The sequence below is a fragment of the Mangifera indica genome, chromosome 20, assembly GCF_011075055.1.
Source record: "Mangifera indica cultivar Alphonso chromosome 20, CATAS_Mindica_2.1, whole genome shotgun sequence".
NCBI classification, from domain to species: Eukaryota; Viridiplantae; Streptophyta; class Magnoliopsida; order Sapindales; family Anacardiaceae; genus Mangifera; species Mangifera indica.
The window spans coordinates 2,797,560-2,810,057 of NC_058156.1; the positions used below are offsets into that span (position 1 = coordinate 2,797,560).

General features: G+C 30.3%; 1 protein-coding gene across 1 annotated transcript; it reads left to right on the forward strand.

Moving 5' to 3' along the window:
• Positions 1–5,231: 5,231 nt before the first annotated feature.
• LOC123204122 (serine/threonine/tyrosine-protein kinase HT1-like) lies at positions 5,232–10,122 on the forward strand. Its single transcript, XM_044620684.1, has 3 exons — positions 5,232–6,159; positions 7,455–7,910; positions 9,769–10,122. The coding sequence occupies exons 1-3, from the start codon at positions 5,800–5,802 to the stop codon at positions 10,030–10,032; spliced, it is 1,080 nt and encodes a 359-aa protein (XP_044476619.1). The 5' UTR covers positions 5,232–5,799; the 3' UTR covers positions 10,033–10,122.
• Positions 10,123–12,498: the final 2,376 nt, after the last annotated feature.

Genomic DNA, 12,498 nt, shown 5'->3' on the forward strand with positions numbered 1-12,498 from the left:
TTATATAATATTTTAAAAGAAACTTTAGTGAGATATGTCAGTACCCTTTATTTATTATATAATTTACAAAATTGAAACTTTATCAAGCCAAATTATAATAATTTTATTATTAATAAATTATAAAACATAAAATTAAAAAAATAGTAACGAGTGGCTTTCGTTGCTAACAAAGAAAGCAAGGGCAAACCTTGATAGAACTCAACCAAGATGAAGCTATATAGTTGGAAATATATTGAAGACATCCTGATGATGGGATTCCGTTTGAATTAATTTTCAAATGATCAAAGGAAAATTATTTGTTTGTATTTTAAACATACAAGAGATATTAATTTTGTACTATATCATATGCGGTCAAACTCTTCGTGAATCGAATTCCAAAAAAAAAAACTTAAAAGAGATGATAAATCATTATGAGTATCTATACAAATTGTATATAACGGTTGCTAGTACATGTCTTATAAACCAATCATGTTATCAGTTTCAGAGCGTTTTATCTTGTATTAATAAAATAAGTGTTTTGAATTTCATATGTATGTTATGTTTCATTTTATTTATTTATTTATTAAATATATTATATGTATATAAATTGTTCGAAGGATATGGATCTTTGAAAGATCAATTCATTGAAGCGTTCCTTGCGTATGCGATGTTAATTGGGCAATAACATATACGCATACTAAGTGCCTCTGTTGACTATTATGAGATGATATTTGTTCGGATGACTACGAAAGTCATATCATTTGAACATTAGTATGCATTAACAACTAGTGAACCGTTATTCAAACATGGCTAATGATTATGATGAATCACATGGATATGTAATATGTAGTTAATGATTCGTCATAGGATTGTATTGGTATACTATTGATTCTTCGCCTAGGATATCACAATTAGATCTGATACGAATACTTATGTTTCATATGGTGTATAAGTATGAAACTATTCATGTCATGTACAATAAGTTTGATTGGTCATACATTGTTCCTATTAGAAAATAAATGATAGCCAATGAAGAATTTGTTGGCTTGAAATAATCTAATTTTGAATTTCTAGAAGAATGTCAATAAATATTGAAAACAGGAATCTTTTGCCAGTGTAAGTTGAAGGATCTACTACGATATCCTTTTATACCCTCATCACCAACAAAACGTTGATATTGGTTAAGGAGACCTCTAAACCAATCAATAATTTTGTACTCTTATCATCGGTCAAACTTCTAGAGATATATGGAAATCGTGCATAAGATGATTGTTAGTATTGGAAAGCTTGACCAATAATTGACTGCCTACAAGTCTAAAAATGGACTCCCACCCTAACCAAAACCCTATTAAAAAGCCCTAACAACATATTATTCTTTAAATATTATTGTTCAGTCTTACAAAGCTACCCAGGTAACATCTAAACACATAAACAACATGCAAACATAAAAACGCTAAAACACAAAATACGATATGTAAAAATAAAGAAACCTACCTTGAGATAGTTCATAGAGATGTTGCAAGAGTTTAGAGAAACTATTGGAATTGCCGGACAACTTCCAAGGCTAAAGAGTTCAAATATTTTGTTTTGGAAATCTAAATGTTTTGCAAAAGAAGTTTAAAAGTTTGAGTGCTTGAAATACTTAAGGGAAAAGAAGAAGTTGGGTTTGAAGTATTCTTTATAGACATTTTAATAACAAACGAGAAACAATCTCAACCATATAAGTCAATTCAATGACATATGTTGCTGTTCCAACAAGGTAGATGTGTTGTGCCAAACACGACATTATGTTGATTTAAATCACTACAATAGACATACACAAGCACATGTGTCGTATTTAATGCAAATTGAAATTGCTACTTTCACAATGTATTCCAAATAAAAGATCTCATTTGTTCATATGTTGTTCATTTATGTAAAAAGATGAAAAGTTTCAAAAACCTTACTCACACTCCAAAAATAGGAGAAAAGTTATGCAATCAAAATTTACCTTTCTTAGTCAAACTCTCACCAAAAGACAAGAAAAAAAAACAATAAATCATTATGTAATGAATATCTATACAAGTTGCATGCAACAATCAACCATGACACCGACACACAAGTTCACGACACAATTTCAGAAGAAAACCTTTTGACCAAAGAGCGAGAAAATGAACTATTAGGAGTTACAATTGTTTTCCATAATCTTCTCAACATTTTTTTTTTCATCCCCTACCATTAAGGTATAATGATCAATTCCTATTGGATCTGTCAAGATTCATTCTACAAAAGATTAAAACATTCAACTGTGTAATTACATATGTAACATTGTCTCTTGTTTTACAAATTAAGATTGCACAAAGATTTTGGATAACACTTTTAACGTTCATTCTATTATGTTGCTAAATTGTAACAAAAAACACTCAAAACATAACGGTTGCCATAAGTTTCAAAGTAGCAAAGTGAACTACTTACAAAATATCACCATATTCATTAGAATATCATTGTTTTCAATTTGCTTGCACCGAATTAATCTCACAATTTGATCTATCCCTCGTTGTTGTGATTTTCAACATCAACACTCAATTTTGTGAACCAAAATATATGCTTTTATAATTATATTTAAATTTTTTTGAGTGAATAATTAATTTGTTTAAATTGATAAGTGAAAAAGTGTAATCACATCATAAATAAGATTAAAAATTAATAAAATTATACATATTCAAATTTAAATTTTTAATTAAATATTCAAAATAATATATTATTATATAATTAAATTTAAATTTATTTTTAATTTAAAATCAATTAAACATACCACAACACATTATATAATTTAAATTTCAAACTTTACACGTAGAATTGCTAAAATTAGACATTTTTTTCGTAGAAAAAAATAAAAATGGATCTTACTTACTTTCGCCCTAGTCCAGTGGCTTGGGCGACATTAACCCCCAGATACTGTCTTTTATTATTTATTTTTTTATCCGTACATTGATTGGACTCATCGGAGAGCTGGGCTTAGGTGTTGCTGTGGAATTTTGTACCGTACTTTACCATACTTTATTTCCGTAGAAACAGAATCTATTTAATATTTTTATTTATTTATTTATTTTTGTTGTTTGTTAGACATAGGAAATACTATTCCTTCAAACTTTACCAAATTGGCATCCGTAATTTTTTAAAAAATCAGATTCAATTATTCCGTTTAATTAGTTAAACTGTAAACTGGTTTATAATCTAATTTAATTTATACATAAATATTAATTTATTTAAAATTTAATCAAATTTGATAAAATTTATTGAATTAAAAAAATTATTTAAAATTAATAATTTAAAATTAATTTTTTTAATCTATATAATAAAACGTCTATTATTTAATTAATATATTTAAAATTATATTTTATATTTAAAAAATATGATAAATATTGAATATTATTTAAAAAAACATAATATGAAGAGTAGCGTGAGACACGCGTTCTAAGAAAGCGAGTGGGAATAGGAAAAATTGATTGAAGAAAAGAAGAGACCGTATACGGAAGAGGACCATACAACCATACGGCTTTGTCCGACACACCCACGGATACCACTGTGTTAGTGTGGGCTCCACTATTTCTCTCTTCCCAACACTCTCTCTTTCTGTTTCAAAATGCCTCTCTCTTTCCTTCGTAACTTTCATTCTTTTCCTTAACTACCCCTCTCTTTTCTTTCCTCTTTCTTTTTATTATTATTACCTATACGGCTATACCAAATTATGCCGCCAAAAAAGGACTTAGGCTTGTTGTATGAGATGAAAACAAAACGTCCTATCACTTATTTTTTACCCGGCTTTGATGAAGTTATAATTTTTTATTTTTTTAATTTAAAATTTTATTTATCTATTTGTCAAAAATTAATTTCAAGTATTTTTATAATTTTGTATAAAAAGAAAAATATATTAATAATTGATATTTATATTAAATATTTTAATAAAATTATATATACCTATTTTAAATATATAAAATAATATATATAAATAATCTATCATCATATGATTAAATGATTTTAAATTATATGATGACATATTATTTATATATCTATTTTATATATTCAAATTATATATATATAAAATTACTTTAAGTATTTAGAATAATTTTATAATTTTATTAAAAATAAAAAATTAATAATTTATATTAAAATTAAATAATTTTTAACAAGTGTTTCAAATTCAATGAGTGTGAAATTATGGTTTGGTCAAAGTCTGAGTGGGAAGGGTCATTTGGCCAATAAAAATAAAAGGCGAGAGGATTATTTTTTACCCAAGTTTTACTTAATCTTAAATATATATATATATATATATATATATATATAATAGATAAAATACTTAATACTTACCCATAAATTATTTTTAGTTAGAAATAAAAGTAAAATTATTATTTTACTTCTAAACTCTAAAATCTTAAAAATTTATATAATTTTTTCTTAGATTTTAAAAATTAACACTTCACCCCTTATTTTTAAAATTTGAAAAATTTAGATTTGAGACTCCTAGAGTTTATTTCCCTTCTCTAACTATCACTATTTTGGCTAATGATTAATGCTTTCTACCTCTCTTCCAAATTTGGCTACGAAAGATGACCAACCATCACCATGAAAGACGATGAAGCATCGTCCTTTATCGTTCGGAAGACAGAACGATATTTCATTGTTCTTCATTGTTTCTTCTTGATTTAGATGACGCTTGATCATCTAGATATAGACAACGAAATGTCGTCCTTTGTTGGAGAAGATCTTTGGCTAGATTTGAAAAAACCATTAATCAGATTTGAGAAGATATCAACCGGCTATGAAACCTAGAAATGTGGTGGGGGGGGGGGGGGATGAATGTTTAAAAGTTTAATTATGAGATAAATTATTAGTTTTATAAATTAAGAAAAAATAATATAAATGTTTTAGATTTTAAGGTTTAAAGGTAAAATAATTATTTTATTTTTATCTCTAATTACAAATTTTAATAATAATTAGTTTATAAATAATTATTTAAATTTTTTTATCTACTGTAAATATACTTTTAGATTAGATAAATCTGGGGTGAAAAATGTCCTCTGGCCAAAACATAATCTATAAATGACAACGAGAAAAGGGTAGTTTTGTAATTGAAGTAAAGTAGTACGAAAGGAGGGAAGGGCAAAAAAGAGAAAGAGAGTAGTAGTAGAAGTGATAATGTGGAAGGACCCGGTTTGTCTCCTTCTAAGTGGATCGTCGCACGTTAAAAGAAAGAGTTGCGCAATTCATTGCATTACAGTGTTAAGAGAGAGACAAAGCCAGCTCGCCCTTGCATATGCTTTCACTGCACATCATCACTAACAGCACCTCCACCAACAATAACCAGCACCCACCTCTCTTTCATTCTCTTTCTTCCTTCCTTCTTCTCCATTGATTCACCCACCTCGATATAACCCCCTCCTAATTTGTTTTTTGAGAAACCCTTGTGTGTCTGACTGTTTTTTTAAAAAGGTCTTTTTATAGATATTCTACGTAATCAGACTGCTTGTTTTTCTCTTCATCTTGCCTGGTTTCGAGATCTGGGTTGATATCGGATGAAGACAACTTTAGATTTCTTGTGATTTTGTTCTCTGTTTCTGTTTTTTTTCTAGTTATTAAAATGATTGAGATGTGCTAGACTGCGTAGGTATTATTTGTGGTTCACTGCGCATAAAATCTCTCGAAATGTGGTTGAATGACTTGAGCATTTTCAAGCTTTAAAGTTTAGTTTTCTCTTTTTTGTCTTTACATTCTAATTTTGGAAGATCTTTGAAGGTTTAAATTCGATGAATTTATATCAAATCTTATAAAAAAAAACCCATGAAGAATTTTCAATGGTTGAAGCGAATCTCCATTAACAACAAACCTGATAGGAGGCTCTCTCTTGGTGAATATAAGAGAGCTATTTCGTGGTCTGAGTATTTAGTCTCTTCTGGTGCAGCGATAAAAGGAGAAGGGGAAGAAGAATGGAGTGCCGATATGTCAGAGTTGTTTATCGGCTGTAAATTTGCTTCAGGAAGGCATAGTAGAATCTATAGAGGGATATACAAGCAGAGAGATGTGGCGATCAAGCTCGTTAGCCAGCCACAGGAAGATGAAAACTTGGCTTCTTTTCTTGAAAAACAATTCACTTCAGAAGTGGCTCTCTTGTTTCGATTAAAGCATCCTAATATCATCACTGTAAGCTCCTCTGGGTTCTTGAAATTTCTACTCTTTCATGTTTCTGGGAATGTAGTAGTTTAATGCTTTTACTTTCTCATAATTTTAATGACTCAAGAATGGTGGTGGACATGGGCATACGCAAAACAAGTACTAATATCACAATGGGAACCTCAGTGCTTTTGTTTTACAGAGAAAAGTGCTTGTTTCTACTTAAAGTCATTTCAAAATGACAACTTCAAAGTTTTCTTTTCCTTTATTTATTTATTTATTTTTTGGGATCAACATGATACTGATCTGCAGAACAGTAGTAACGTCGTCTTTCCCTCTAGTTTATCACGTACCAAGGTATTCCGGCTTTATGCATTCAACAACTTTCAGTCAGCATTTATTGATCCTTGCCTATCTGTTGCATACTACCCATGTGCATATTTATTACTGTTGCTCTTTCACTTGTGTAGATAAAGTTTGGTTAGAATCCTAGAAGTGGCATTCAATATGCTTTGCAAACTCTAAAATACTGACTCGACTTCATATCTTTAAGAATTCATTCTTTTTTCATTTGGATCATAGTCATATTGCTAAGATACTGTAGAGTGGAAAACTAAATCTAATATGAACAGTATCTGCGTGTCTAATATGCTATTATAGGCCAAGCTTTCTTAATGTGGATTTGCAACTGTATTATTTCCCTTCTTTCTCGTTACTTTCTCCATTTTTCCTTAGTGGTCAAAATTTAGATGTGAAAATTAATTCTCAAAAAGAAACCTGTGACAGCAAGGGATAACTGGCTTGTATTTTTACTTCAAATTTATGATTTATCTTGAACAGACAAATTGGAATATTGGCAACATAGTTTATTGATAGTTTAGGGATGATGGGATTTTATTATGGTGGTAGTGATATGGGCCACAAATGCCTAGGACCGTATATATATATATACACTCTTTTTTCATCAAGCAAAGCCATGGGCTTCACATGATAATTAGTCGATTTCCCCTGCTTTTAGCTTTTGGAGATTGCCTATTCAACTTAAGATTTCTGGCCTAATAGTTTTTTCTTATATCTAAAACTGCCTTTTTCAATAGACTTCCTTCTTAGTCTTTTTGGTGTTAGGTTATATTGGATAGATGGGTTATTTCTATCTAGTGCAGTTGGTATTGCAGGTCAAGTAATAGTGGAAGCATATAAAACAATAAACATTATTGAATTTTTCTGTTCATCCTAAACGGTTAGTATGCATATTTTCAACAGCTAAGTATGAGTTGGAATCAATCATTTTATACTGTGTACCTATTTTGCTTTCTTTCGTGCAGTTTGTTGCAGCCTGTAAGAAACCACCTGTATTTTGTATAATCACTGAGTATCTAGCTGGAGGGTCCCTAAGAAAATATCTTCATCAGCAGGAGCCACATTCAGTACCACTCAAACTTGTTCTGAAACTAGCGCTCGACATTGCACAAGGAATGCAATATCTTCATTCACAAGGAATACTTCATAGGGACCTCAAATCAGAAAATTTGTTGCTTGGAGAAGATATGTGTGTCAAGGTAGCAGATTTTGGCATTTCGTGCTTAGAATCTCAGTGTGGTAGTGCTAAGGGATTTACAGGTACTTATCGCTGGATGGCACCAGAAATGATTAAAGAAAAACACCATACAAAGAAAGTTGATGTCTACAGTTTTGGCATAGTTCTTTGGGAGCTTTTAACTGCATTAACACCATTTGAAAACATGACCCCAGAACAAGCTGCATTTGCAGTCTGCCAGAAGGTAAGTTTACCTGATTAAGCTTGGAATGCTGCATTACAATTGCCTGTGTTACCTCTTGCTCAATTCAATAATGACTTCTCATCAATATGGACCAAGATCTCTCCTTAATACCTATTTTTTAGGTATAGGATGAACTGTACCTTACCTATTCTAGGATAGAAAGACACAAGGCTGAGTAAAGAACAATGTTGAGTGTTGTTTAGCAATTGATAATTGCTATAAGATCATCTAAGTGATTTCGAAAATTTATCCTCTGAATTTTTTAAAAAATTCTCTTTCTTGAGTTAGAAGATGTCATGGTAGAAATGCATGATGCAAAATTTTCTGCCTTCATTTATCTTTAAATGAGTGAACATTTATTCATGCATCTTGTTATCTTAGTATGTTTGCGTCCTTTATCATTAAGTGCATGACACTACATAAACTAGAACAAAACTAAATGCTTCAATTTAGGCACAGGGTCCTTTATATTCCATTATATTATTCCTTCATTTATATTTATTCCTTTTCAAATTTTGCTAATGTAATCAAGAAAAGTATATACACTAAAAAAGCATTTTTTTTTTTTCCTAACACCAAGGTTTTTTCAGAGTGTGTGGAGTATTTTGCTTCCACGTTGCAACTAACAAAGTCATAGGTTCAGTAGAAAAATACCTCTTTTTGGCACAGTTCTTTTTAACTATGGTTGACTTGCCATTTGCTAACAAGTTTTACATGGTTATTGGTTCTTTAGTGTTTATTTGTTTGATTCCTTCATTACAATTTGCATGTAGAATAAAATCATACAATTTTTTTACCAAAAGCAAATTTCCATTTATAGTGATAATATCCTTTGCTAGTCTTGGTCTCCTAGATGATTCTTCACATGCTTAATTGGCATCATGAGTGACAGTCACTCATATATGCCTGTCTCCGTTCATAGCCAATTAATGTGTAGGGACTGCTGTTTTGTCTGTTACATGCACACACGCACACAACCCCCCACACTGAGGCCAGTGTGAAAAGTTGTATAGATATATCAGAGAAACTTTCAGCTTCTTCTGAGTAAAACTGGTGACTGGTTAGATGCATTGTTTTTAGACAACATGATGGTTTAACTGAATTGACTTGAAGGTTGAACTGCAACCCAACGTATTCGCCTGATTCAACCTCGGGTTAATCCAGTCCGATGGCTTAAATGGATTTAAACTTTTGCTTGAACCAGAATGACCATGGGGTCCCAATCAAGCCAGTTCAACTGGCCAATCTCATCTGGGATTTAAAACAATGGTTAGATGACATCATATCTCTTTAACATGTTGAGTTTCATTATGTTGCCACTTGATTGGAGTCTCTCTAGAACAGATATGGTAAAGAGATATAGCTTTATTATAAATCTATTGAAAATAGAAACCCCAGTTTTCCACCTATGAAGAACTGGTAAAGGAGTTACAATTGCTGCATACTGTGAAAAACCAAAGAGGAGGAACTCTTGCTATGAATTATTGGTCTCATGGAACATGTGTTGTCCTTGATTGTATTATTATAGGTTTTGTTTCCCTTCTGATGCTTATACTGATTTACATACGCAATATGTTTACTCACGCTGCACTGAAGCTTACTACTTCAACTCAAGAGTGTTCTAGAAATTCAGATAAGAGCTTCCTTTATGTATTAATAACTCTGATTTCACATTTCTACTTTTCTTTCTCTCTGGCTCATGTGATTCCATATTCTAGCTGTTTGCATATGTTGGGTGAATTTAGTAAATATATACTCCCATTCCTGATCTTGCTCAATTGATACATGCATTAGATATCTTGACAAACAGCATACATCATGCAGTTTCATTGATCATGCACATCTGTCTTACATGCAGAATGCTAGACCACCGTTACCACCAACATGCCCTGCGGCATTCAGTCATCTCATAAACCATTGCTGGTCAACCAATCCAGACAAACGACCACATTTTAATGAAATAGTTTCGACTTTGGAAAGTTATTTGACATCTGTGGAGGAGGATCCAGAATTTTTATCAAACTTTGTACCTTCTTCCCCTGATCATACTGTTATAAGATGCTTACCAAACTGCATTGTATGGAATCGTTCTGCTCATTTAAAGCCTCTGAGCTCTTCTTAATTCAAATGTGATATAAATGTACCATATTTTCAATTGTGTAGGTTTTTATATAGACTTTTAGATGTGGAATTAGAATTGTTTGCTTCTTCATATGTGAACCAGAGTGTAGGTGCTGTTGGTTTTTTCATTCTTCTGGAGCTGAAATTGCAACCCAAGGTTGAAATTTATGGAAACATCAATTAGTGTGCATTGAGTGAATGTAAAATAGTGTTAAAGGATGAGTTTGGAGGTAGCCTCAGACTTTAAGGGAATCAATCCAATTTGTATAGAATCAAAGTGAATTGATCAGAACCTTAATTTGATGAACCCCAATTGACACTTTAATTTTAATTATGCAGTATATCAACATTAATTTGTATAATCATATGATGACTCCACTCATTTCTACGCCTTAATTGTGCATAAACATAAATCTCAGGAGCTTGAATTTGTTGATTTTCACAAATAATGTAACAGGAAAATTAAACACATTCTTTGACAAATAAAAGTTTGATTTTATAATAATTTTATCCCGAATTCTCCTTAAATAGGATTTTGCTCCCCTGATTCTCTTTTCATAGAGAGAGGACTCAATTAATTGCAGCATATGTTTAATCAGATTTACCCTTTAAAATATTATCAAATGAACCGTAACATATAATGCGCATAGAATAGTATTATACATACAATTTTTGTGCATAAACAAGAGTTGATTGAATAATTAAAAATTAAAAATAGAATAACACTCAATTATATTATGACATATCATTATTTATACACAAAAATTATGTATATAGTTTTATCTAATATGCATAATACTAATGTATTTTTAATGTGCATGAACCACCGAATAGAAAATATAATTATATAATTTCTAACACAAGATACCATGTCAAGCCCCATCATTTAGCGTACTTTTATATGAAAAAAATAAAAAATTACAATAAATAACTTCATAATACCGAGTCATATTGATCGATCTCGAGGTCTTATCTCATAGTTTACGGCACAACCTATTCGACTTAGGGGTTTGACATGACTTACTTTTTTTGATGTCAAAGTCAGATAATGTGATAACCGAACCCATATTTTTAATCTTGTTAGAACCCATTATTCAGTAGACTTTCACGTGAAAAACATAATTAATAAAAAATTACATTAAATAACCCATTAATACCGAGTAGTATTGATCAATTTGCAAGCCTTATTTCATGGGGTATGACATGACTTGCTCAGTTCAAGGGGTTTGACATGACTTGTTTTTTCCTGTGTCAGGCCTAGAAAATGTGGTCCACTAAGACCCATGTGTTGGGTTGTGTTAAGATCCATCATTTAGTAGACTTTGGTATGCAAAAAGAATTAATAAAAATTACAATAAATAACTCAATAATATCGGGTGTATTGATTAGTTGGTAAGCTTTATCTCATGACCTATGATAAAACTTGCTAGTCGTGCCGGTGGGTCGTGTTGGGCCGACCCACAAATTTTACTATTCTCATGACACAACCCTATATAACGAGCTGGCCCATTTTTATATTAATTAAAAAAATTTAAAAATAATTATTTAAATTTACTAATATAAGTTTTCTTTCAAATTAATACAACTAAGAATTATAAATTGTAAGTCGATCCGTCAAATCACATTTTGTTTATATTTTTAAATAATATAAAATTATTTTTTATTATTAATTGTTGTATCTACTTAAGAAAAACTAATTTATTTTATCAGTGACACTGTAATAAACTTATTTTCTCTAATTATATCTTCTTGACTTACCCGACACTTGAGTCGAGATAACTATTTTTCATATGCTCAACCACCAAAAAGAATTGAATAACTCACGTAGGTGATAGTCTGACAATGTCTTTCGTATTTTTTATATACATATTACTATCACAATTTTATTAATATCTATTAACAAATTAGTTTCTATTTTGTTTTTACAATTTTATTAATTATTATTTTTCTTTAAAATATTTTGATGATGAAAGTATTTAATATATTTTAAACAAAAAAAATGTTCAAATGATTGAGACGATGTCACTTTTGTATAATCAATTTATTAAGAATGGGTACAATGTAAATACTATAACATAGACCATGTAAGGTTCTTGTTACAGTGTTTACAATGCACTAATTCTTGATCAATTGAGTCTACAAAAGTGGAATCGTCCCAATCATTTACACACTTTTTCCGTTTAGAATAAATTAAGTTTTTTCATTATAAAAATATTTTAAAGAAAAATAATACTTAACAAAATTGAAAAAAAATTATGTTGTTAATAGACATTAAAGGAATTGTAATAGTAACATGTATAACAAAAATTACGAATGACATTGTTTGAAAGCCATGCATGCAAGTTACTTAGTTCTTTTTGTTGGTGGAGTGTATGAAATATAATTTGTCTCAACTCAAATGTAGGATAAGCCATGAAGACGTGATTAGAAAAAACAAGTCTATCGTGATGATATCAATAAAATAAAA